The sequence below is a fragment of the Pseudochaenichthys georgianus genome, chromosome 9 (genome assembly GCF_902827115.2).
Source record: "Pseudochaenichthys georgianus chromosome 9, fPseGeo1.2, whole genome shotgun sequence".
NCBI lineage: Eukaryota > Metazoa > Chordata > Actinopteri > Perciformes > Channichthyidae > Pseudochaenichthys > Pseudochaenichthys georgianus.
Genome location: NC_047511.1, coordinates 33,321,901 through 33,346,876, shown reverse-complemented (window position 1 = coordinate 33,346,876; position 24,976 = coordinate 33,321,901). Strand labels below are relative to the sequence as shown.

Genomic DNA, 24,976 nt, shown 5'->3' with positions numbered 1-24,976 from the left:
TAAAAGGTTTGCAACCATCTGTGTGCTTAATATCTGATAAAGTCGTTAATTAGATATGAAGTACACATACAGCTGCTGTTTTATATTATGTATCTTTAAGATTAAAAGCTAATATTTTAGCACTTTCATCCTGAACATTTGGCCCACCCATTACTCATTTATTGTTTTAATCTCATGTTATTCTAACCCATGGCAGAGGAATATTTTAAGTTTGTCACTTAAATCTGTCTGTAAAAGACACATTTTCATATCTGGACAAAACATATATTGTTTCTGTCTTTTTCTATTCTGCAGGAAAACTTTCCAAAATCAGTTTTATTGTGAAGGTGATGGAAACTGTGTGACTTCAGACTAAAAAACAACTCAAAGTTAGACACAGATGCATCATTGGTGTATTGTCAGTTGAGGAAGCTGTAAAATGTCTGCAATGTACATGAAAGGATCGAGAGGATTTAGATGGATGTCCCCCGATTCTATACAGCATGAAGCTGTAAACATGTTTAAAGTATGCAGATTGTTTCCATGGAGATGTTCCTGTGCATCCAGCCAAACCTGGTACCTGCAACGCTGCTCTCCTTGCATGGGTGAACATCACTTCAAATGCTTATAGCTCCCGAGACTTACGGGAAGAGTGATATCCCGTACTTCATATCTGACAGGAAGGAACAGGCCATTAGCATTCAAGATTACCAAGACCAGCACCCATCACACAACTCCCATAAACATCTCATAAACTCCTCCCTGCAGGCAGCCTCCCCAGTCCCGAGATGAAGCCTTTTTAGTTAAAGAAGCCTTATTTTCCTACACTGACTCCAATTGTATTGGAAGTAGCATAACTCACCAGTTCCATGCCCGTTTGTTAGATGTTTTGAGCTTGAATGGGTCATTTTTCACGCTATCAGCAGCGCCCAAATGACTGTCTCTGTGGGCGCCGAGTTTCCAGGGAGGACACGGAGAGTAATCTGTATTCACTGTGTTGACAGGGGATGAAGAAGATATCTTTCTAAAACAATCAATGTCACAAAAAAAAAATTGGATTATGCTGGTCATTCAATAAATCTTTATTTATATAACAGCTTGTTCATAAAAAAAGATGATAATATATCTCTCGAGGCATTGTTTGTATAAAATCGTTGATGCTTGTTGAAATGAGTACCGTACGAAAAAAACAAATCCATTGTAAAACAATCTAAAATAAAAATAACTAATGTTTGATCATTCTTTCAAAACGGCTTAGCCTACATGCATAGATGTATCAGTCTGAAGGCACATCAATTGTATTGCTTCTTTTAAAAGTGTTAAACTGAAAACGGTATTTAGTGATAGCCTATGTTGAAATAAAACTAAATGTATGATGCAAGAACATCTACCATCTATGTACACACTGGATGTGAAAATACAAAATATCAGCATATTCAAATTCAATGAATAACTTAAATGTCAATAATAAATGTATTTAAAATATGAAATCTGCCAAGACCTGAAATAAAAAACTAAAGTGAACTTCAAAGGCATTTATGCGTGTACCGTACAGCGTTCAGGGTATTTTACCAGATTGAAACGTTTGTGAAGCACGCTCATTTACTTTATTGGCAACAGTCAATAAGATAGTCAATACCAGTCTCACATTTGTAGTGGGTATGGGTTGGGGTATGTAGTATGGGCAGCTCGTCTGTTAGCTTAGCATAAAGACTGGAAACAAGGTAGCTTGGCTCAGTGTGAAACTTCCTGTAACCCTAGGCTATCATTTGTACACTAAGGGTTTTGTAAGCATTAAACAAATAAGTAAGCATGCTAATTAGTGAGCTTCAGTGGTGGAAGGCAGCTTTTGTTACCTTTACACAGAGCCTGGAAAGCTGTATTTTCATTTCTCCAGTCTTTATGCTAATCTAAGCTAAGCTAATTGAAGGCAGGATCCAGCTACATTTATACCTTATGCCATGCAGACGTGAGAGTTGTATCAATGTTTTCATCGCAAAAAAAGCGCATTTCTCATGTCAAACTATGCCTTTAAGGCAAAACTCGCTTCCAAAATTAACATGACACAGTTGAAAGCATCATTACAATATTCAGTAGCCTACATGATAAACATCAAAACAAATTCATATTCTGCCTCACATTCATTAATGCCATCCAGTGTCTCTAAAACATTGTGGTTTGGGGAAATGCGTTTGATCATTAAAATATTACTGAACACCATCATCAGAAACAAAAATTACTACATTTCAAACTAACAATTACATTCTGTACATTATTAATCCCTGCTCTCATCTAATGCAGCTTTTCCTGCTCAGATATGGAATGCTGGTAAACATCTACTGTCGGGGAAAACAATTCATCCAGTGTCACTCCAGCAAATAAAGGCTAAATATTTCATTTCAGCATTGGTCATTCCTTTCCCTGAAGTCTCTACAACATACTGACTTTTCTTTAAAAAAAAAAAAGCATCTAATAACGGTTTCATTAAAGCACTGTCTGTAGTGACCATATGTACCCAAAATCATATATTCATTTATGCGCAGTAGTACCCTCTTATGACATAGAAATACATATATTCTTCTTTGCAGCTTAAAAACAAGACATGAGCTAAATCGTGAGATAAAAACTGCTTGGAATTATTAGTGACTTGCATCAGAAACATTTCTTTCTGCTAAAAATCTTGCATATACCACATGTAGATGGTCCTGCATCTGTAACCTACTGTGGCATTCCTCCTCCCACATGTGAAACTGCGCTTTCATCCTAGCCAAATCAGAGAATTAGTGAAACTTTAAAGGCGGTGTGTAGGTGTAGGCTTAGTGGGGGGTGTGCTCGTATGAGGGACACATGGACTTCCGCGTTTTCGGAGGCGGCGGAGGAGGCTTGCTCTCAATTTTCATTGGAAGCGGAGGAGTGAACTGTGGGGAAAGAGATAAGAGAGTTCATATTAGGGCTTCAAAAATAAAAAAAACTGAATATTTTAATGTTTATACTTCATTAAATATGCATTAGTAAGAGGTGCTTTTTTTTCTTCAACAGGCGCACCTCTGAAGGAAATCCAAAGTTGTCAATCTCATGCGGGTGTTTCTTCGGAGGCATGGGTGGGGGTGTCCCTGGGGTGTCAATATTATTGACATCATTGTCACTGAGAAGCGATGAATAACCTACCACAGGAAATAAAAGCATTTCAGACAGAATGCATCTGTGAATATGAATGTGTGTGTGTGTGTGTGTGTGTGTGTGTGTGTGTGTGTGTGTGTGTGTGTGTGTGTGTGTGTGTGTGTGTGTGTGTGTGTGTGTGTGTGTGTGTGTGTGTGTGTGTGTGTGTGTGTGTGTGTGTGTGTGTGTGTGTGTGTGTGTGTGTGTGTGTGTGTGTGTGTGTGTGTGTGTGTGTCCTGATTAGGGCTATAGATCAGAATGTGCTTACACAAAGTAAGCAGACATGGTATTCTTCCCTTTTCTATGTGCAAGGCATATTTCTAAGAGAAAAAGTAAATGATGACATGCAGTGCTGTTTTTGAGAGAGCAGTAGTTTGTGGCTACATACTGGAGCTTCGTGGTGTGTGAGGCGTGTTTGGAGAGGAAGGTAGCGGGCTGAGAGGGTTAGACAGGCTGAGCTGGGATGAAGCACCGTGGAACAGGGAGAGGGTAAGTCGCCGGTCTCCTAATTGTAAACTCTTGGGTCTCTGCTGCTTCTCTGGAGGAGTCTGGAAAACACCATAAAACCAAAGATATAGCCAATACAGTCAAGCATGATGATGCTACTCCCAATTCACAACTGAGAAACCTTAACTGATATGATTTGGTATACCAAACAGCAGTGGTAACTAAGTACATCTGAACCCTTTCTCCACCACCAAGTGGGAGTGTGTGGTCACCCAAAGGAACATTGGAGAACATATAAATAGCATCTGAACATAAGGCCTTACCTCATCTGCATCCGATTTCCTTTCCAGAAGGACCTGGGATTTGCTCACACTCCATTCCTTCCTGTTCTTTCGAGCAATCCGGTTGTCCTCCTCTGAGCGGGACAGAACCGAGGTCCTGCGGTCGCTGGGACGGGACAACAAGGAACTGCTGGTGAATAATCGGGGGCAGAGAAAGAGATGCACAAAGGTGTACAATTGTAAAGACAAACAGTGATTTGGTTTGAGCAAAGACAAATATCAGTGTTTAAAGAAAGCAGGGATGTCATCACAATAGGCCTAACGCAGAAACAGTTTCCACAATTTCTCTTATATTTTATGTTTGAAAAATCTAAATGCACCTAGTAATCTTATCCATCAAAACCCAGGTGTGCACAAAAACGAATCCCCTCGATCATAAAATATGATGACTGTTTATTTATAGCATAGGTAACATCCCTTATATATATATAATGTTGTGCTGTGTGGAAGTACTCTGGCACATGCCCAATGGGAGAGATGCCACAAGAGAAGAAGAACTGTAGCAGAAGTTAAATGTAATAAACTTACATAAAAAAGTTTAGTTTGTTTTTCAGAGCCTCAGTAAGCTATGCAATATCATCCAAAGGTTGTTATTGTATTAATTTAATTTCATTCACTTCATCCCTCAAATGTAATAATCAAATCATTATAATTACTCCGAAACATCAAAAAATCGACATGTTATTGCATCAAATATATCCATTTTGCTATGTTTCTTAAATGTCTCTGCATTGGACTGGGTATTTTTGTCTTATGTTTGTGCGAGTGCTCTGGACTACTCCTAACTAAGAGAAAATCAAAAATAAGAAAACATTTGAGAATCACGGGGTTTCAACAAAATAAGACCAATTAGTAGTTTCAAAGAAAATTAAAGGGGTAATTAGTTCACCTCCCTGCAATCGGCCCATAGTCAGACAACAGGGGACAGTTAGACAGAGGAAGCAGGGAGAGGATATGGGGACTGACTCTTGGGAGGAAATGCAGGAGGGTCCGTCTGAGGATGCGGAGCCGCTGGAGAGGCCGGAGGAGGCGTTGGAGAGGGTTGAGACAGTAGACATGCGGCGCAGGGTGGAGGACAGGATGTAGGGCATCACTACGGAGCCCACACGACTCTTCTTCCTCTCAGTGAGAGAGCAGGGCTGGGACACACAAATGGGATTAAGCATCATCGGGGGATCTTGGCAGGGGAGGAGCACAATGACAAGCAGAACTCAGGTCGCACAGGACTTGCTAAAGGAAGATTTATGGTCCTGCGCTAATATACCGTACACTCTGCTTTGAATGAGAAGCGTGTGATAGGAAGGCAAGAGGGCCAATAGCTTAAGTTGGCACCCTCTTACATGAAATTGAGTTTTCGGCTGGCAACGCACCAAGGTTATGACACCATAATGCTTCTCCACTTTCTCCCGAAGGTCTTGGAAGCAAGTAACCAGACGGTTGTGTAAGGGCTTCAGCGGCTCTGTTGTCTTCTCCCCGTGGATACGAATCCCATCTGCCAAGAGAGGGATCTAGAGGGGAAGACGGACACTTAAGTATTCTAAGACGTGTTCTGCTTTGAGCCCAGTGTCAACGACAACGACGGTGGAAGGATTTACCTGCAGGGCGATGAGCTGTTTAAGGACCTCAATGCACTCGTGGTCTTCTGGGTGCTCTTGGATGTAGGTGTCTGTGAAGAAGGCCTATAAAAGGATGAAACAGGATGAAAATTGGGCTGCTCTTTTATACAACATCGTAGAATATAACTGCAAGCAACCGTGAGCAGGTTTCCACAGCATGACAAAGAGGCCGCAGCAGTTCCCTCATGAATAAACCTTTGGAGCTCAGAACAGGCTTGAGGACAGCTGGAAAACATTTATTTTTATATAATATATAAAATATAATATAATTTAACACAAATAAGAAGGTACACATATTAGCCAAGCTAGTTGTCTGTTTGCATGTATTTAAGTAGTATATTAGCTCTTTATTACTCAGCATAAAACATGTATTCATCCGTCTGCCAGACCATAATCCAGATTTAGACTGTAAATGAAATGTAAATTCAAGAGTTGCCCCTAAATTACTTTCTTGTTACTGCTTCTCATATTAAGTTAGGAAATTGTTGTACAGTAAATATATTATGATCTTAATATGATTTCTGTAGAATGGGCTTTATAAGGTGGGAGGCTGTGGCGCAGTGGTTAGTGCGTTGGTGTTGGGATCAGGGGAGCACAGGTTCAAACCCCACTGCATGTCGTTGTGTCCCTGGGCAAGACACTTCACCTCAAATTGCTCCTGTGGGGATTGCCCACAGTACTGAGTATGTAAGTCGCTTTGGATAAAAGCCTCTAACAAGTAACATGTAATGTAATAAGGTGGTTGAACAGGAACAGCATTTTTATATTAATAAAACTAATTTGTATTAATAAAAAACAAGGATTATCCTCTTGTGTCAAAATAAAGTCAAGTATTTTCCCCTAAAAATATGTTATTTATTCTTTAGGCAAGGTCTTGCTCATAATTAAGTACTTTAATATTGATATGTCTAGGCTTTACCAGTGTGACATTATATTGTTGTAAGGTTGTTTATGCACTCCAATTATGTGAGCCTCTTTCCATTTGTATGGCAGGATTATATACACGATTTGTTTTATTTTGGGTTTTTTTCCGCCTTCATAAGTATAACTGAAGAAGGGAGAAAGAGAGAGAGAGAGAGAGAGAGAGAGTACACACGCAGCAGAGGGACGCAGGTTGGATTTTAACCTTTTTATTCTGGTCAGTAACTCTAACTGTTTACTCTCCCAGACCGAACACATCCTGAGTTAGTTGACTTGATTTAGAGTTATTTTCATACCATTAACATTTTATTTTTTGTTACAGCATACTTTACTTATTAAATGAAAATAACTACTCAACTTTTTTAGTGAGCTGAGTATATTAAAATCACAACTCATGTACAACAGCAGCCTTTCTCACTATCAATTAGCAATAAGAAGGAATATTGAGGGAACACTCTTGATTAATGGCCTTGTAGTTGAAGAATACAATCATGCAGAATAAGGCATCAATAAGGACTTTAAAAGAACCAATATGCTACTAATAAGCATGCTACAAAGCAACTAATTAATATGTTTTCCTTCATATAATGTGTTACAAAATGTATTTTAATGATTGTAGTTGTAGGACTTATGTGTTGCAATGTTTCATAGTAGTGTTTTCTCTAAATGTATTACTTTAGAGCAAACTGTGCTCTAAAACCTGAACTGATGCAACAAACAGCTTGACAGATTGTGTTGGGATTCTCTACTCTTACAAATTGTCTGTTTTAATTTTCTGTTGCATCTGTTGCATCTGTCTATCTATGCTCTCTGCTGGAAAATGTGTCTTGTTAAACTAGACAGTCGAACCTTCTCGTAGTTGGAGAAACCGCCCATGACCGCGGGGTCGACGATGCCGCTGAGCATCATGGAGAGCGGGTTGATGGACAGCGAGCGATCGCAGTCTTGCTGCTGCACAAGGTTACTCAGCTTCTCATTGGCCATCTCCATGGTCTCTACGGCATTCGCCAAAGGACTGATCTCCTCCTGCACACCGGGAGAATTACATGATGGGAATTTATATGTGAAATAAACTGTGAACAAAGTAGAAGGTTTGAGCGTCACGTTGGTCTCTTACCACTGTGGCAGATTTCACTTCAAACCATTTCAGAATCCCTGGGAAGCGATAGAGTGTAATGTACGTTGTCTTCTCGATCCACATGGTCTGAAAAGCAGAATAAATATACAATAACATTTTAAAGGGTGACATTTTAACATCTTTATTAATCTACAGAGTGAGATATGTGAAAAATGTTTTTTTGAATAAGTTTTATTATTTATGATTGTGATTAGACATATGGGCTTGGTAAAGTAAATTAAAAAAATGCTTACTGCAAATTCATTGTCTGGGTCCTTTTCACCTTTCCTGAAGGGCCTGGAATAGCTGAACTGGTCCACTTCATTGGTTCTGTAATAGCTGCAGAAGATCAAGGAAGTACAGCAGTGAGTTAGTCTTTGACCAGAGAACTATAAACTCCAAGGTGTTCACGAGAAGATAAATCAGCCTTTAAGTGTTCCCTCCTCACTTTAATATCTGCTCTGGAACCCCCTTGTCTTTAAACTGGCATGGCACGGTGAGAACAGGCTTGACAGTAAAGCACTGGATGTCTGTGGAGTTCAGCTAAGGATAAAACACGGAATAATGTTGTGAAGCAGTAAAAAGCTGAGCAGCATTGGATTAGATTACCTTTTAAAATCTGTAATTGTGAAATAAGTCTACAGACATAGCAGCTCTGTCATGTAGCGGTGCTTCGGGCTAAATCTTGATGTCAGCATGCTAATATGATGATATTTAGCAGGTATAATGTTTACCATTTTCACCATTTTAGTGTAGCCTATCCGCAATTAACACAGATTCAACTGAGGCTGACGGCAATGTCTATCATTTTGCCAGATGAAGTCATACAACTAATTATCAAACATATTTTAAATATTGACCTGAAATCAGAGTTAGTTGAAAAGTTCCAGTTTGGTCCATTTTGAACAATTCATACTAACGAGGACATGAACGTGTATACAACATTTGTTTTGGAAGAATTTAAAATAAAAGTCCAGATGTCAACCTCCTCGCCTTCCCTTGAGCTCTGCTGCGAACGTGGCAAATTCGTTTTTTAAATCTCATTGCATACGTGTGGTTTGTAGAACACACATCTGCTAATAGTTCACATCAACATATTCATTCAGTATTACAAAATACAGTATTTAGTTATACTGTACAGTATTTCACATTCTGTTTATTATATTGTATATTACATGTAAACAGTTTACTTATTCTTGGATTTTACTAGCACCATCATGTCACTTGCACTATTTGTTATTGAATTGATCCATTTATTTTTATGTATTAAGTAAAGTATGTGTAACATTGTTGGAGGAGCCTGGGACGTACGTTGACATTTCTGTGTATATAACAATAAAACCTTTGAATCTATATTAGGATACATTGTCCAGAGGAGTTGCAGATGTTGTCTCCAGGGGGCGCTGTGCTGGTCATGCGTGTTGCATTGGGGAACTGAGAGAGCAGCTTGACACTGAAGTCTTCCAGCCACTCGTACTCCTTCCCCCGGTAGATGAACATCTTGTTCTGTAGCAGAACAAATTCAATGAGCAACACAACAAAAAAACTCAATAAAAAGCTAGAATTACAATTGAGCTTATTTACATAATATATGAGATTGTATTCCTTCTAACCTTGGGCTATCAACAACTCAATAACCTTTATGAAGATTATTGCATCATTACATGGTGCATGGTGTTTTCTCCAAGTCTTTAGTTATTGAAGCAGGTAATCATTTCCTTACCCTGAGGAAGGAAGGGAGTCCAAGGCCATAATATCCAACAGCAAAGTACTCTGGTTGTGGCCGCATTGCATGCATTATACTTTCATAGAAGCCGGCCTGTTTTTTCTGTAACAGAGGATAAAGAAAATGATAAAGTGCAGTACATCCACAGCATTTCATTTAGTCTCTTAATAAAAAAAGGAATGTGGGTACTCTTGTGTGCTTTATTTAATTACGAGAATAGATTATGGGAGCACAATCATGGTGAACTACTAGCGCGGAGATAATTTATGAGTTCATGTTTCATAATAAATGCAAACTCCACAGCAACAGTTGGGTAAACAGGTTAACACACATTTATCTTCTCCATCTCCTCAAATAATTGCACTCAGACTTGTACTGAAACAACAATTCCTGTCCATTATATCTGATCAGACTTATTTTAATAACCTTAAAGAGGCATACACAACTAAATCATTTAAGCTGTTTTCTTATCAGAATTTAAAGCTGCCTTTTTCAGAAGGTTTTAAGGGAATTGTATTTGTACGGCTGAATAAAAATGGAATGCGTCCTCTCACCAGCAGCTGGCTCAGCTCCATGAAGTCAAACATGTGGCTCTCATGCATCTTGGCCAGCTGCTTGCCCAGCTCAATGGCCTTCTCCCACATCTGAGAAGACATGTGCATCACTCAGCGAAAAGGGAACACAAAATAAAAACAAAACAACACAAGGGCACGAGCCAGAGTCTGCCATCTGGTACCCACGGCTGCACTCGCGGCTCCGAGGGTAAACAGTTGATATGTGGCTGCCAGTGAGAGATTTAAATACTGTAATAACACAATAAAAAGCTTAAGTAACCTCCCCACCAGTTTCACAATGCTTGCTCAGACGGAACAATTCAGACTTTTCTTTGGCTAATGTATGCATCATGCAATAACAATAAGGACATTGGAACTTTTCACATCAGCTCACATGCATGAGCAGCAAACACACACCTTGCCCTTGTCCAAATAGCAAATGATCTCCTGGATGAGCCTCTCTTTCAGCTCCTGTTGGGTCCAAACATGCTTCCCGTCTCCAGGTATCAGGTGAGGTGCGCAGGGTTTGTCCGACCACTTCGCCAGTAAGATCATCAATTAAGAATATGGTTAAAGGCATGGGAATAGGGCTACACTTCTAAAATAAGTAGAGAAACAAGAGCTTTTTGTTGTGTCAGATACCTCCAGTAGTTCAGCATGTAGTAGGAGCGTGTAGGAGGCCTCTGTGTAGTTCTCACAGTCCAGGTGCAAGTCTCGCAGCTTGTATAAGTACCTAGTTACAAAGAACACATTAGTTAGACACATTGCGCCCTTTGGTCCAAGATCCAGATGCTGCGTGTCTCTTTCCGACTCACCGGATGTAGATGTCCTCCCTTTTTTTTTCTTTGTAGAAATTCTTTAAGAGAAAATAAATGTAATTGCACACACTGAAAAACACTTCCTTCTGAGCACTTTGCAGCACAGATAATTGCTTTATGAACATGCATGAGCGGTGTTAACCCTTTCTGCAAACAGGCACAGGGCGTACCAGCACGTTGACGGTGCAGCTCATGCGGTGCTCCGGACTCTCGTCATGTGTGATGGTGCGGTACGCCAGGAGGTTCTCCAGCAGGCTGCTGAGCAGCAGAGCCAGCTCCTCTCCGGACTGAGACAGGTATCTGTGGCGTCTGCAGTGCTCCAGCAATCTGCACATAAAAACAAACGACTAGTTCTAGGTTCGGAGAAAGCCAAAGCGCATTAAAATCTTTTTGGGCATTTCTCAGAGATTTTTCATATTCTGTCGCAGAGGGGTTTCTATCTATTGATTAAGATGATGCCTAGAATTCTATCACACTGTGCTGTCCAACTGGCCACTTGAGAGATGTCTCAAAAACACAATCAAAAATGCCTTTGTATTTTAACAATGTGAATTCTCTATCACAAAGAGTACTCTGCTCCCCGTCTTACGTTTTCTCCAGCAGGACTTTGTACTGCTCATCCCCTCGCCCTCCTTCCACTTCCTGATCCAATTTTGTAATCAGTTCATTCTCAAACTGCCAAGATAAAAAGGGAAATAAAAAGGCAACATCGTCATACACATCACAAATGTTGTACTTCAGTACATTTTAAACAAAGAACAACAAAGGTCTGAACTTGTTATGTAGCTTCTTACTGTTTCAAATGTGCGTCCGGGGCTGAAGTTGTGCTCACACTGCATCATATCGAAGAAGATGGGGATGGTGGCTTTCCTTATTTCGGGCTCAGGCACCAGCGTGACCTCCAGAATGGGCCCGACCATCGCTGGGATGAACTTCATTTTGTGGGGGCCTGAGGAACAATGAAGCTTTATCATGCAGAAATATCATAGTGTATAGAGAAGGCAATAAGCTGCATCTTCATATCTCAACAAACATAGGACAAATCCAATAATGTGGCAAAAAAAAAAAACACACTTTGAAACTGGACAATATAAAAATATTGTCTTGTTATTCCTCTTGCATTACCGGAAGGCACTGAATAAACACTGCCACAAACTCTGTGATAACAGCAGCGTTATCACAAAGTGCAAAATACTCACCCAGATTGTACCACATATCTCCGATCTTGAACCCAATAGTCTTCCTCATGTCTCCATATCTGCGGCAAATTTAAATTATGGGACTGTTAAATTAAGTTTCCGCCATTGAAATCACATTTGTATTGAAATGTAAATGACCTCACCTGTTCAGTATCTTATTTCGTTTCTCTTGAGAGAAGGACTCCAGCTGCAGTGTCTTGTGAGTGAGGAACGCCACGGTCAAATGAAAGTAGTTATTCCACAGCTGCGAGGGGAGCAGGGTTTTCAAATATTAATACCATAATTACCTTCCCATAACATCTGATTTTCTGTTAAATAAAAAATGTAACCTCTACCCAGGAGGGGGAAGACAAAGACACACCTGGAGTTCAAAATGTGCCTGATCCAGGAAGTACATGTTGAGGACGTCCGAGTACTGATTTATGGCCCTCAGGAAGACCTGCATCTGCACCAGGTTCATGATCATCCAGTCAGCGGGGAACACGTCTCCCATCAGGTCCTTAAACATGATGAATGTCTCCATGAGGAAGTCCTGAGGAAAGCACAGGAGTAAAATCTTTACGGCAAACGTATGCACACCATGTCTGCTCCATTATGGTAAAATCATAATCACAATTACGTTGAGAACGCAAGGATTACATTATAATTAACCTTGAAAGTAACATTGCAAATTAAACAAAACGTGTAGTAGTTTCAGTAGTTACAATTATTTTACTTTAAATATGATTTAACTTTAAAAAACGAAATAAAATAGAAAAAATAGAAATGAATATATAAAAGATAATAATATATATATATATATATATATAAAAAAACAAGATCAACTATCCATTAACGTTATTGCACTTCCACAAGCACCTGCACACAACCTGATAAATATAGTATATAATAATAAATTAGACCAAAAATAAATTAGATATAATATACTGCAGAAGTGCACCTACAAGAACTACTAGAAAGGTATTTACATGCTGCATATTGAACATTGAAACAGGCAAAAGTGCACTAATGTAAGGGAAAAGTGGGATGTGCTAGATTAGAAAAAGGAAAATAAAAAACTAGGGCATCTTTGTAAAACGACTAATAGTCGTTTTATCTCAATGATCTTGGTTTCAGAATCCTTTTTTCACACTAAAATGTTAATTTCTTTCCAAGCACCGATACACACAATTGCTTTGAAGAAATACAAAAAGTAAAGTCCAAACTAAGCAAGTCCATAGCAGCACTGCCACATGTCACGAACACATGATGCAGCCACAGCATAATGGAGAGCCACTACTGACATCCTCATCATGTCAGCCCAATCCATTGCATGAAATGTCTATAATCAATATTCCCTGGAGAAGCAGTAAGTGGCCTGGGTGGTTTAATGCCTGTTATTGATGAGATGTTTCAGGACGAGATGTAGCCAGCAGGGGTAGAACCAGGGCACTTACAACGATATCCTGTCTTGTCTTGAAGGTGCTGATGTAGTGGGCGTAATGCATGTCATCCATTTGCTTCAGGATGGCCGTCATGCAGGCGAGATATTGTCCCTGCAGCGGAGGAGTAAACTCTTAATCACTTGTATCACAGTGAATAATTGTCTTACCTGTGTGTTTTCTTATACCGCTTAAAAGATGAGTTTATTTCTGTATTAGGGTATTTTATGTGGATGTCAGTGTGCTTATTATTCAAATGCATGCTGAGGATGTATTTGTCAAGGGCATATTTCAGCTGTAACGCCGCAGTGTGTCTTACAATGAGAGGGGAGGATCTCTCCATGCTGATGACGGTGCGATTAACCCTGCGAAGAAGCCGCTCCATTATCAGCTGAACGTGCCCTCTGGTTGGACCCTGCACAGACAGAACAGCCTCAGGTACAATTACTCGCTGAAACACGGCCACACAGACACGCTGCAAATGGTTTTCAGGATCAAAGGGTCGGTTCCATCAAATTACAAAAAAAAGGGAAAAAATAACAGCCTATATTCACACTTTTTCCAGCTTGTGAAATACTTATTTTTTGGTGCTCAGTGTTGAAAAAATACATTTCTTTCAAGTTAATGTGGATAATTTATTCTTTCAAATGTTTTCTTGGAGACAAATATTTAGTAGAAGGATATAAACAAACATGAGATAAATTATTTTGCAACTTTTTTGATAACTGATAAAGTATTTTAGTGATATTGCAAGCAAATCATGCCACAGATGTTAATGATTACAGCCTCTGAATTGTAAGGACTTCAGTTCACTAAATACCATTGTGTTTTTGCCTGCTGGTCGATTAAAAGAAGAATCTGGAGATGTCGCCTCAGGCTTTCAGAGATTGTGGTTTGTCACTATTTCTGATGTTGTAAAGAAAAGCCTCGCAGTGAGTTATCCTTTGTGGAAAGTATGAGCATCACAAACTAAATTAAATTCCCCTCCATCCTTTTGGGGCAGGAGCATTAAATCTCAGAGACAAATTAGGGATGCGGAGATCCATTACTCTAAATGTGTATCAGTCGGATGTGGGTCTCAATCACTATATTTGGATTTCAGGGGTAATAAGGCATAATCCAATACTCTCTTTTCTCCCAAACTCTATCAACATCTCTCATTGAGGTATATGCTTCATTGAGTGTTTGAAAATGTTGCACAAAGTTGGATTTATAATTTAATTTGGAATGTTTGAAACACTGCTGAGCAAATAAAACAAGCTGCTTAAAGTTCTGCGTGGTAAGCATTGTTGCATTACTGAGTCATGCTGTGGAAAATGTATTTCTTCCTTGAGGGATGTAGAGTATTTTCTTTCACAGTTTGAGTGTGATGTTTTCAAGATAGCTGGGTTAAGAAAAATGCATCCATACAAATGCATTATTAACAGCTTGGTTGTTTAAGAACGGCAAAAAGACGGCATCGATCATTATCAGCCAACCAACAAGGTTGCTATCTCTATGGAGTTTATCAGGGTAGCCAGTACCTCTTCTCCTTAGATCAGTTGTCCACTAGGGGGACATCTAGGTGCTACCAGGCTATATGGGATATAGAATTCCTCCAGCATGCTCAAGGTCTGCCCCGAGGCATTTTTTCTATGTAGACGTGACCAGAAAACCTTTTTAAGAGGAGCCCAGATCACCTCAAGTGACTTATTTCCGGTCACACAGCAGCAGTTTTTCTCTGACGTGGCAATGGAGGTCAGAGTTTTATCCATATTTGTCATGGTGGGCTAATTTTGGCTGCTTTAACCCACCTTCTCACAGAGTAGCTGTCGTTTGTGTGTGCCAACCATTTAAACTCATGATCTCCGAGTGTCTAAATTGTCCTCACCACGTCCTTGCGGTCCAGGTTGTCCAACACTGTGCTGAGGAGTTGTGCGCAGGCCTCATGGTCCGGTTTACACGAGTGGTCGTCCAGCTGCCCACTCAGCTGGTCAGTAACAAGTGGCAGAAACACATCTCGACAATCTGTGAGCACAGAACAGACTCATTGTATCACACAGCCATTTCGTATTAATGGAGCTGACATGACAAACTTGTATGTAGGTGTGATGCAGAGCAGTTTTCTTCCCTTAATCTTGTGTGAAATGTCATTATGCGCTTTTCAAGCCTCGAGGACTCCTACCTGGCTGCCTGAAAAGGTCACTCTCCACCATTTTACACAAGCAGCCCAGCTTTTGACGCACAAGCTGAGAGTCAGGAATGCTCTCAATGAACTTCGCTAGGAGAACACTGAGAAGAGAATGAAAGAGAAGAAGTGCGTGACAATTTCTATGCTTTCCACATTTCTCATCCAGTAATTATTGCCACAGAGGACTAGCAGTCCACAGGAAAGGATGATTTTAGGACAGCAAAAATGGAGAATAATTCCTCTTTTTGTTCGGGATTAAATATGATCATTTGAGTAAGGCAATTATCCTGCTGTGCAAATCCTCTGAGTTACCTGAGTTCCACGGGATCAAACGCAGACTGGATGTCATTAATGATGCTGGGAAGGTATTTCAATATTGCTCCCTGAAAAAGCACAGAATCAGAATCATAAGGCTGCAGCACAGGGATGTTTTTTTTGTAGTTAAACAAGCTTTTTACCAGAGTTTTTCTTCACCTAATTGAGGCTGCCAACAGGGATGCCACAGTCATTTTAAAAGTTCATTTGTAAAAAAAAAAAATCAAACTTGTCCATAACACATCTTCACAGCTGGATTACTGAGACTGAAAATGGCTGCATTTTGCTTGTATTTCCAAGCTACAAATGATACAAGTTCAACTGTTTCCACATGATTTGCAGGTCTGCATTACTAAAACACATTAAAAAAAGAAAAGCACTACAGGGCACATCAACTATTCTTCTTCAACTTACTTTTATCTTCACTCCCTCGTCCAGAGGTCTGTCCATGAGAGTGTTGAAAGACAGGAAAAGGGTGCGAATGGAGTTGAAGAAAGCGTCACCATCTTCACTGTTCCCGTAGAATCTGAGAGTCAAGGCCAGGCATTGCATTAAAATAATTCACTCGTATAGGAATACAAATGTTTAATATGAAGAGTGGATTCTTGGGTGAAAGTGTCTCTGATACCTGAGATAGAGGACCCGGGACTGGACGATAAACCTGAACAGGTATTTGAGAGCTTTGAGTGCTGCGTAGAGCCTCTCGCTCAGGACGGACTCCTCTGCATGGCCCACGTAGTAGTTCAGCACCCTGGTTAGCTTCCTGAGAAAGTGAATGAGTCAGGCATCAAGGTTTGCTGCTAATTTGCGTGTGGGTGGAGAGAAAAAGGCCCACTAAAAATAAACAGCTTGAAGGGGTGTACGCGATCAAAGGTGGGAAACACAGAGAAACGACTCACATGTAGGCCAGAGTGGCACTGAAGTGCTTGTTGATGTAGGTTTCCAGGACTGGATTGAAGTGCTGGAATTTGATGTCGCCAATAAGTGTGATTATAAATACCTGGTTACAGAAAAGAGGAACACACACAATTAGAGCCAAGACCAAGGTGAAAGAAGATGCAGTTAATCTCAACTTTTTTTTACTTGTGACCTTGTAAAGTTATCATCCCTTGGTTTAAATCCCAAATAGCACTCATTACCATATTTACCGTCAACAAATGTGCTATTTTTGCTATTTTATGTACTGAAAAGTCAGCCCTGCACTAAATGTTCAGGGTTTATTTTCATGTCGGTACGTGTCGGCAGCAACTATAAAACGATTGGCATTCAAATTGTTGACGTACCTAATCTAGCTTGCCTGGGGTAGCCTACTGTATGTTTGAATCTCAGATATCTTAGCTCGTTTCACTATATGTGGATAGACATTTCAGGGTACATAAGCAAGAGTAAAAACACATTTTTCTTTACGGTCTCATTAAATTAAACTCAATTTTGATGCATTTTAGTAGGTTTATGTCAGTAAATAACTTGTAGACTAAACGTTTGATTACCATAGCCTAAGGCCTGAAAAACTACTAACCAAGGCATCAAACACCAGCGTGTCATAAGTGTCCTTCTCTGAAGTCTCCATCATGATGTTGAACAGAGCATCGAGGGTGTCCTGGAGAAACTGTGCATAAAACAGAACACTGTTAAAAAGGAACATTACAACCTGTGTTAAATATAGCAACATATTACATATTTCAATCAGGGGAACGCACTTTTACAATCTCTCCTCCCTCGACCTCCATCAGCCTCTGCAGAATCTGGTCCAGGTCCTCAGGCTTAGACCTCCAGTTCAACAGGCCAAGCAAATCCACTGGAAAAACAGACACATCAGAAAACAATCAGTAAAAGCACCACGTCCTCTTTCAACGTCAGTTCAAATATAAACCTAATTTGATTTACATCCATTAACACCAACACATCGGCATTACATGACACGGGTCAGCGTAATTCATATCAATGCAATCTGGGGGACGGAGCTACTGCATCTCTATCTGATGAGGAACCGGATTCATTTCTTAAAAATGACTTGCGACAGGAGTTTTTTTTTAAATGAAACAGTGCCCTACGGTACCGTTCTGAGTGAGTTTAGTAGAGCAGGTGAGCGTGGCGATCTGGAAGCTGTCTTTAGTCACAGGAATCACTCCTGAATGGTGGAACGTCTTCCCTGTTTGTTTCTCCTTCTCCTCCACCTCAGCACAAGTCGCTGGCAAGGTGAGATAAACCTTTGCATCCTCTGCCTTTTTCACATCAACCTAAGAAATTCACAAGACGGGGAATGAATCATGAAGGATATTGATCGATGGAGATCTAATTTCATATTTATCGATTGAGGAGTGATTCATGCATAATCCATCGACCCACTGTCAGCTATTCAAGGCACTGATTTTTTTCTGGAAGTAATTACATCAAAACAATGTCTTGCTTATTTTAAAGTTAAGTGTGGTTTCCTAAACTTCATTCAAAACCACAATCGTGCAAAGGTACCTTATAGACGATAAGCCCATGCCTGCCATCTTTCAGCGTGGTCCCATCTCCTCTCATGAGCCGGACGAAGGCCATACCGAAGGGCTTCTCTGATTTATCCCTCGCTGAAGTACACACAGGGGCATACCATGGGAACAGACTCAGCAGGAGTAAATGTATATAACGTGGTTGCAGGATTACATGTGGGAGTTTCTTATACAAATAAGTCACTCACATTCCTGGGAGGATCGGTGTCGAAACATCACCCTCAGGTGACAGCGGCAGACGTCTTCAATGGGAATTGTCACCTTGCAGGAAGGAGATAAAAGTCAGGGAATTAATGTGAATACAGGATTATACATACAGTATAGCAGAAATGCAGTCTGCTGGGAGATTTGTATGAAGAGCACATCCTGTGTCAATATTCTCCAGGGGAAATTAGGTCTTTGAAGGAGTAATGAAAGAACTGGAGCTATCATGTTCGATCCCCCATAGGAGGCAGCACACGGGTCGTTGACAGAAGCTTACCTTCACGGTTTCATTCCAACAAGGCTGCTTCACCTGGTAGTAAATGACAGACTTGTACTCTGAGATGCCATCGTACCCGGCCCCAGGAAATATCACTTTCTATAGAGATGGAAGGAAGGAGATACGCTTATATGGTTATATATTACATATACAGTCTGCGATTTGAAGTCAAAACAAAATGAACATCTGAGACGGATGTTAAGTCAATAGTTTAGCAGGCAATAACCCACAAGTACCAGACACATTTCGACCTGAGTATAGCACTAGAGGAAAAATCAAGCAATCACAACATGTTGAACAAGTGAGGGACATGAAGGCTGTTGAGAAATTCACTTAAAACTACAATATTAAAAAAAAACAGCGGATCAGGAATTATGTGCTGTTTTTTATGTGCGCATGTATATTGTCTGTTTAGTTAGTGTGATAGAGAATAATGTACCGGCGTCGCATGTTCATGAATGTGTGTAACGTGTGCTAAATCTGGGATAAATCAGTTATTCTCTTTTGAAATGTATGGTTTTTTTGCCTGATCCTTGTTAAATAAAGACTAATAGTAATACATAATTGCAGGCGATTATAATCTGGGGACCACGAATGTTGGTAGAGTTAATAGGCAGACAACCGACAACCCAGCATTTTTATCTATAGAATCAAAAGTGCAACATTTACAGCAGCATTATAGTTGTTAGGTTGTGAGGAGATGGTTGCCCAGTTAGTCCCAAGAGGCTACATCACAGAAAGAGAGAGATCAAAGATGATATGTTGTGTCCACTCGTGTATTTTACCTCGATGGAATTGCCTTCATCATCGTGCACACTGAGTATGAGCTCTACGTTTTTCGGGGTCTTCTTTTTACCGCGGTCAAACTCTCCCTGTAGCAACGTTACGTAAATATCATTCCTCACGATTCCTGAAGAAAAGACGACAACAGGTGATCAAACGGATGTGCTGAGAGTTTAGAAACCCTTCTCACGCCTTTGTAAGCAATTAAAACGAACATGACCATGGTTTATGCAGAGCAACAAAGACTTCAATCCACCTGGGAGGATGATTTCTGGGAAGCCCATTTTCCTGACGATAGCTGTGCTGCGGTCGACAAAGTGGGGGTAGTCCTTCCTGACTTGAGCGAGATCCCCCGGGAGGAGCTTCAGGGTCACAAAGAGTCCTGCCAGAAAACATGTAAAGAAATTAAATGAGGCAGATGGCAAAAAGAACCCACCCTGTCGACTCCTCACACATCATTTATTTCACTCAAAAGAGAAAAGGTCAATTTAGAGCAGCCCTCTGAAATCACAGGAGGAACACGCTGTCTGTGAACGCTTCATTTTACCCTGGCCTTTGTGATTGACCTCCCGTGTTGCAATGACTTTGTTGAAGACAGCAGTGAGCGGCTCGTTCTCTCCGATGACTCGAGATGGGATGAGCGGAGACATGATGAGCTGCCGCTGACGGATGTAGGTTTCCATGGCTATCCTGAGAGAAAAGTGTCAGAACGGGGATGAGAAAAATCAGCTGCCAGCGTCTGACAAGTGACAAACAAATGGACAGAGGAGCTGCAGAGGCAGTGTGAGGCTTTCCTGATGCACCATTACCCCGGGCCCCCACTTTCCTCAAAAGGACTACCATAGACCCCAGACACACACAGAGTGCAAGTGCTAAACTGAGCTTTGTAGAGAACAACACTGTTTACTTATAGCTTCATTAGAAGTTAAGTTGATCAAATAGATGTTTTTAAACACAGTTCTTCTCTGTTGGCTCCGCACTGGCACAATTGTGAAATGATGACATTGTCAAATGAACAGTTCATGTTCTCCAACAGTATAGGCATATCTCATTGGTTCAATACAGAAATTAAATGCACCGTATAAGCATAGATATTGTGAAGTGGTGCATCAATAAGTATTAGTGACCAAATTGGATTAAATGGATTTTCTGTTTAATTTTCAGAAATGTTTCACACATGACAATTGCATTGAACTACAGTGAGAACTAGTCCAACCTAATGTTCTTGTGTAACCTAACATTTTTTTAAATGTAGCTTACCGAGAGCTCAAATTATTGTATAATACATGGTGTGAAACTGAGTTTCCTACACCACCGTTATTGAACAACACTGATCAAACGTATTAGAGCGACAACATGTATCTTGTTAAAATAGATTTCTCTGTATTCTGTTTGGTCAGAGGGAGAGGGAGGCCCGAGTCTACATGGTACCTTTATGTCACAGACATGTGGAGGGAGGATCTATGTATTGCCAGGACATTTGTTCCTGGTATGCATGAACCATCTATTTTGAAAATGTTCAATTAGCATTTATTTTTTGGTATTTTACATTTCTGTCACTTGAGGTTTCTATGAATAGGGGTTAACACAGTTCATTTGTAAGACTGACATTTTTAATAAATTACTCATTTCCGTTTAAAATATGAATTGTCACAGTTCCAGCCAACTGACAGCGTTGGTGGCAGGGGCGGACTGGGACTTCAAATCAGCCCGGGATTCTCGACCGGCCCACTTCGGTACTGCCGGCCCACCTCGGTACCGCAAGTAAATACCGCTAGTAAATTGCCGACGGGGGGGTGCTAGTGACTTATCCGACCGGCCCACATCGTCCGACCGGCCCACTTCAGTACCAGCCCATCGGGATTCGTCCCGAACGTCCCGATGGCCAGTCCGCCCTGGTTGGTGGAGCAGGTGGAAGTCATTTCAGCAAATGAACTCACCTATTTATATTTCCTTCTGAATCACAAGTTGAATGTTTTGACCTTTTGCAAATGACAAATGACTGGTTATTAGTTGAACTGCCCTGCATGGACTGATGTGATGATTGCACTTGCAACAATGTTTCAGAAAAATGTGCTTAAGCATCTGAAAAGAAAACTGTGTCCAATAATTCAATGGTTCTGGAAAAGGGTTATAGAAGAAAATGACAACATAAAGTAGATGTCCCTGTTGATCCATTGTTGTTTTTGTTAGGATCTGTAGCTTAAGAGATATATGGCACAGATCAGAGGTATATACTGCAGATACTTTTATTGATCAAAAAGAAAATGATAACTGTGAACTGGAAGGATGCAAAACTACCAACCATAACTCAGCGGGTGCAGAGACTAAATCAGAAATGCCATCATGTTGTTTTTCTGTAACTCACCCTGCTCTGCTGCGAATGCTTTTTGTAAATGTATCTTCCTTTCTTTCCTTTTTTTCTAGGTATTATTGTTAACTATCTTATGTCAGGGTATGTTCTATATGGCTGAATAATAAAAATGTAATTAAAAGTTTCATAAAAAATATCTGTGCTCTGTTGCTATTTTTGAAATATATAAATGTTCCCAGTGCTCGTGGGAAATGAATTTAGACCTTTTGGTTTAATATATAGCCCTCCCAATAGGAAATCCATGTGCTATTTAAATAAATCGTCCACAGGTGATAAACCCTGATATTCAATGCTACAAAAACATGTTTTTCACTGATACCTCATTCACACCAACGCAACTCCGGTTCAAGCTCCGTGCTAGAGCTTTTCAGGTTCAGCACCGGTTCTTCGGTTTAGCTCCGGCTCTTTTCACACTGCTCAGAGTCCGACAGCTGCTGCGTCATTGCGTCATCATTTGCGTCATGACGTAAGCGTTTGCGTGCCTGCTTCATAAAGCCAAACCGCGCGGAAACCCCTCACAGCTGACAGTGCTTCTTTGTGCTGACTCGGTTAACTGTGACAACTAGAGATAAAAAGTTAGGAAAATCTTGTTTGGATGTTTTTGGTGCTCTCCCATCTAGTGAACATATTACCGTCCTGATCCCACCATGGAGCAGCTTCTGTGACAGCATGGCCTTGAAGCCTGTCTTTTTTTAGAAGAGATAAGACTCAAGATTGCACATTTTTTTATATTTGTTGCTGAAATGCAACATAGAAAAAGTTGAACCGCATCCTTGAAAAAGATTTGATGTTGAACACAGTGAGCAAAAATAACTCGAGTCCTAGTCCCATTCTTTTCCATTAGAAAACAAGGATGATCATGATAAGAAGAGCGACATCAACTCACTGCTGGAAGGGGATGAAATGCTGCTTGTCCTCATCGTCTGTTTTGCCATGGGCGACGTCTGTAACGTCCATCACTGCAGTGACAAAGCGAGCTCAGTTAGTGCTGTCAGGTAACGGAGTACATCTCATCAAGTACTGTACTTTAAAACAATTCAGATGTACTTGTACTTTACTTGAGTACTCCCTTTGTATGTTACATTATGCTTCTACTCCACTAGAGTACTGTACATATCACATATTCATACTACTAACTTCATATATTTAAATGATTCATAAATATAAATATCAAGAACATTTAAACTATTTTTATAGAATAATCAATTTAAAGCTATCAAAAATATTTTTTAGCTGCAACATTAACATATTTAAATCTATCAAATTAAAGATTATGATGTAATAATATAATGGGCCATTGTGTATGATGGGTACTTTTTGTACTTTAAGTCAATTCAGATTCTATCTATTGTATCCATTTACTTGAGTAAAGTTTTTAATGTAGTGCTTCTATCAAAGTAGTTCTAATAACTGTAGCTATGCACGTATGACTACTAAAAGCCTTGAACCTTGAACTTCTCCTGCCATAAATCACAGTAGGGCAGCAGATAAGGATAAATGAATATACCAGGTGCAATGCCGTTTTTTTTGTTATTTCAAAACAGAACCTAGTTTTAGTTCTAAAAAGGTGCATTTATTCACTTGAACTCTTCTAAAAGCAGGATTGGAGCCAGGCGTTGGATCCGACTCACCTGTTGCCTGGCTCGGCACACAGCCAGCTTAAAGTAGTAAAACAGAATGAGAGCTCTGGATCTGCAGTTTGCAAATGCCTCTGAATGGTTCATTCCACCCGGCTCATTCCCTTAAGTGATTTTTGTTTTTCCTCGCTAAGAAAAATGGGACTCCTGAATGAAACGTTCTTTCTGACTCTGGTTTCAGTCCATTTGCTGGAACAGCAGAGCAAATCATTCCTCATCAAACCCACTAATCATCTGGCCAAAACAAAAAGACGGGTGCTAAACCAATTTGCACCCACGTGTATTGCCAAGGCGGAGTGGAGGCATTTTCTAGGTCAGGAAGCAGGTGTTCCCATTTCATTCAGCACAAGGATCCTTCATTTTTACAACTCAACGGAACCATTCATGCAAATATTGCACCAGAAAGGAGAGGAACTTTCTTTGTTGAGTTCTGGGACTTTGTTATTGCCAAAACAAATATTAGGAAGTTTGAAAAGCAGCTCACCAGCTACACCAAAGGGCCTTCTCAGTCCTCCTGTGTGTTTCTTGCCCTCTTTGAGCTCCATGCTGCCCACTCTTATGATCTGACACACGAGGAAGAGGCGCTGTCGCATCAAGTCACTGCTGCTCAGGTCCTGCACACAAAGGAAGACAAATAAAGAGGATTGTTTTATGGTGTATTAAGTGATGAGGTGCATTACATACAAAATGAAGTTGACTCTACGTAACTCTAGCCTGTTATTTTGTTCATGCAGACCAGATGGCAAATATTACAGAATAAAAGCATGCAGTAAAACCCTCAAACATATTCCCAAATTCTCTATGTGTTTGTTTTCCTGGAGGCGCTTCAAGACGAAGGTGTCTTGACATGTGTGCTTTGAGGAAGTCAATATTTGATACATTTTCAGCTCTTTGCCTTGATGAATGTGGTTTGATCACATTAAAAAACACAATTTCATGCAGGTTAGCTCAACGCGTTGTTAGCAGGAAACTGGGACTGTGTCATTAACATAAACAGCGGTGAAATAATGGAGGCAAATGTATTCAGATTTGCAGAGATGTGGCGTGAATGTGAGCCATTCAGTGCAACTTTCAGCCAATTAAGAGCGATCCAGGAGCAAATTGGCTTCTTTGTCACAGATTTCAGGCCGCGTCAGGATTGTTTAAATCCGATGCAGAGGGAATACAGGCGGTGGGCTGGGATTCACTCACCGTGAATAGTGCTGGCAGGTTGTTGAGTTTTTCAATTTCTTTAGGCATCCCCATACTATCCCAGCGCACCAGGAAGTTCTCACTGCAGGAATTTCAATAAGAATCACAGTTAGAGATCACATTATCTAAAAGGCATCAGGAGAAATAGAAAATAACTAATGTAAAAAAAAAAACTTTGCATCACTTTATCTGTCTCAGCAGATACAATCCAAGAGATGATTGCATATTT

General features: G+C 40.3%; 1 protein-coding gene across 3 annotated transcripts in view; it reads right to left on the bottom strand.

Annotated features, from left to right (window-relative positions):
- Positions 1–1,045: 1,045 nt before the first annotated feature.
- Positions 1,046–24,976, bottom strand: part of dock5 (dedicator of cytokinesis 5) — a 34,244-nt gene continuing 10,313 nt past the window's right edge. The window contains exons 9-51 of one of the 3 annotated variants that reach the window (XM_034090554.1): positions 24,748–24,829; positions 24,041–24,170; positions 22,806–22,878; positions 20,093–20,235; positions 19,802–19,927; positions 19,548–19,672; positions 18,763–18,861; positions 18,470–18,542; positions 18,256–18,359; positions 17,843–18,023; positions 17,484–17,581; positions 17,303–17,392; positions 16,683–16,783; positions 16,412–16,546; positions 16,198–16,309; positions 15,781–15,851; positions 15,463–15,569; positions 15,169–15,305; positions 13,618–13,713; positions 13,314–13,412; positions 12,239–12,409; positions 12,021–12,121; positions 11,878–11,936; positions 11,473–11,627; positions 11,268–11,353; positions 10,849–11,005; positions 10,676–10,716; positions 10,503–10,593; positions 10,278–10,397; positions 9,861–9,950; positions 9,304–9,408; positions 8,945–9,086; positions 8,029–8,110; positions 7,835–7,919; positions 7,581–7,667; positions 7,313–7,489; positions 5,522–5,605; positions 5,297–5,434; positions 4,893–5,065; positions 3,909–4,056; positions 3,527–3,686; positions 3,025–3,143; positions 1,046–2,897 (exon numbers count right to left, since the gene is read on the bottom strand). In XM_034090554.1, coding sequence (XP_033946445.1) covers positions 2,796–2,897; positions 3,025–3,143; positions 3,527–3,686; positions 3,909–4,056; positions 4,893–5,065; positions 5,297–5,434; positions 5,522–5,605; positions 7,313–7,489; positions 7,581–7,667; positions 7,835–7,919; positions 8,029–8,110; positions 8,945–9,086; positions 9,304–9,408; positions 9,861–9,950; positions 10,278–10,397; positions 10,503–10,593; positions 10,676–10,716; positions 10,849–11,005; positions 11,268–11,353; positions 11,473–11,627; positions 11,878–11,936; positions 12,021–12,121; positions 12,239–12,409; positions 13,314–13,412; positions 13,618–13,713; positions 15,169–15,305; positions 15,463–15,569; positions 15,781–15,851; positions 16,198–16,309; positions 16,412–16,546; positions 16,683–16,783; positions 17,303–17,392; positions 17,484–17,581; positions 17,843–18,023; positions 18,256–18,359; positions 18,470–18,542; positions 18,763–18,861; positions 19,548–19,672; positions 19,802–19,927; positions 20,093–20,235; positions 22,806–22,878; positions 24,041–24,170; positions 24,748–24,829 — 4,855 coding nt within the window. In that variant the 3' untranslated portion in view covers positions 1,046–2,795. The remainder of the gene's footprint in view (positions 2,898–3,024; positions 3,144–3,526; positions 3,687–3,908; positions 4,057–4,892; positions 5,066–5,296; positions 5,435–5,521; positions 5,606–7,312; positions 7,490–7,580; positions 7,668–7,834; positions 7,920–8,028; positions 8,111–8,944; positions 9,087–9,303; positions 9,409–9,860; positions 9,951–10,277; positions 10,398–10,502; positions 10,594–10,675; positions 10,717–10,848; positions 11,006–11,267; positions 11,354–11,472; positions 11,628–11,877; positions 11,937–12,020; positions 12,122–12,238; positions 12,410–13,313; positions 13,413–13,617; positions 13,714–15,168; positions 15,306–15,462; positions 15,570–15,780; positions 15,852–16,197; positions 16,310–16,411; positions 16,547–16,682; positions 16,784–17,302; positions 17,393–17,483; positions 17,582–17,842; positions 18,024–18,255; positions 18,360–18,469; positions 18,543–18,762; positions 18,862–19,547; positions 19,673–19,801; positions 19,928–20,092; positions 20,236–22,805; positions 22,879–24,040; positions 24,171–24,747; positions 24,830–24,976) is intronic. The other 2 variants (XM_034090555.1, XM_071204396.1) reach the window with 2 other exon arrangements.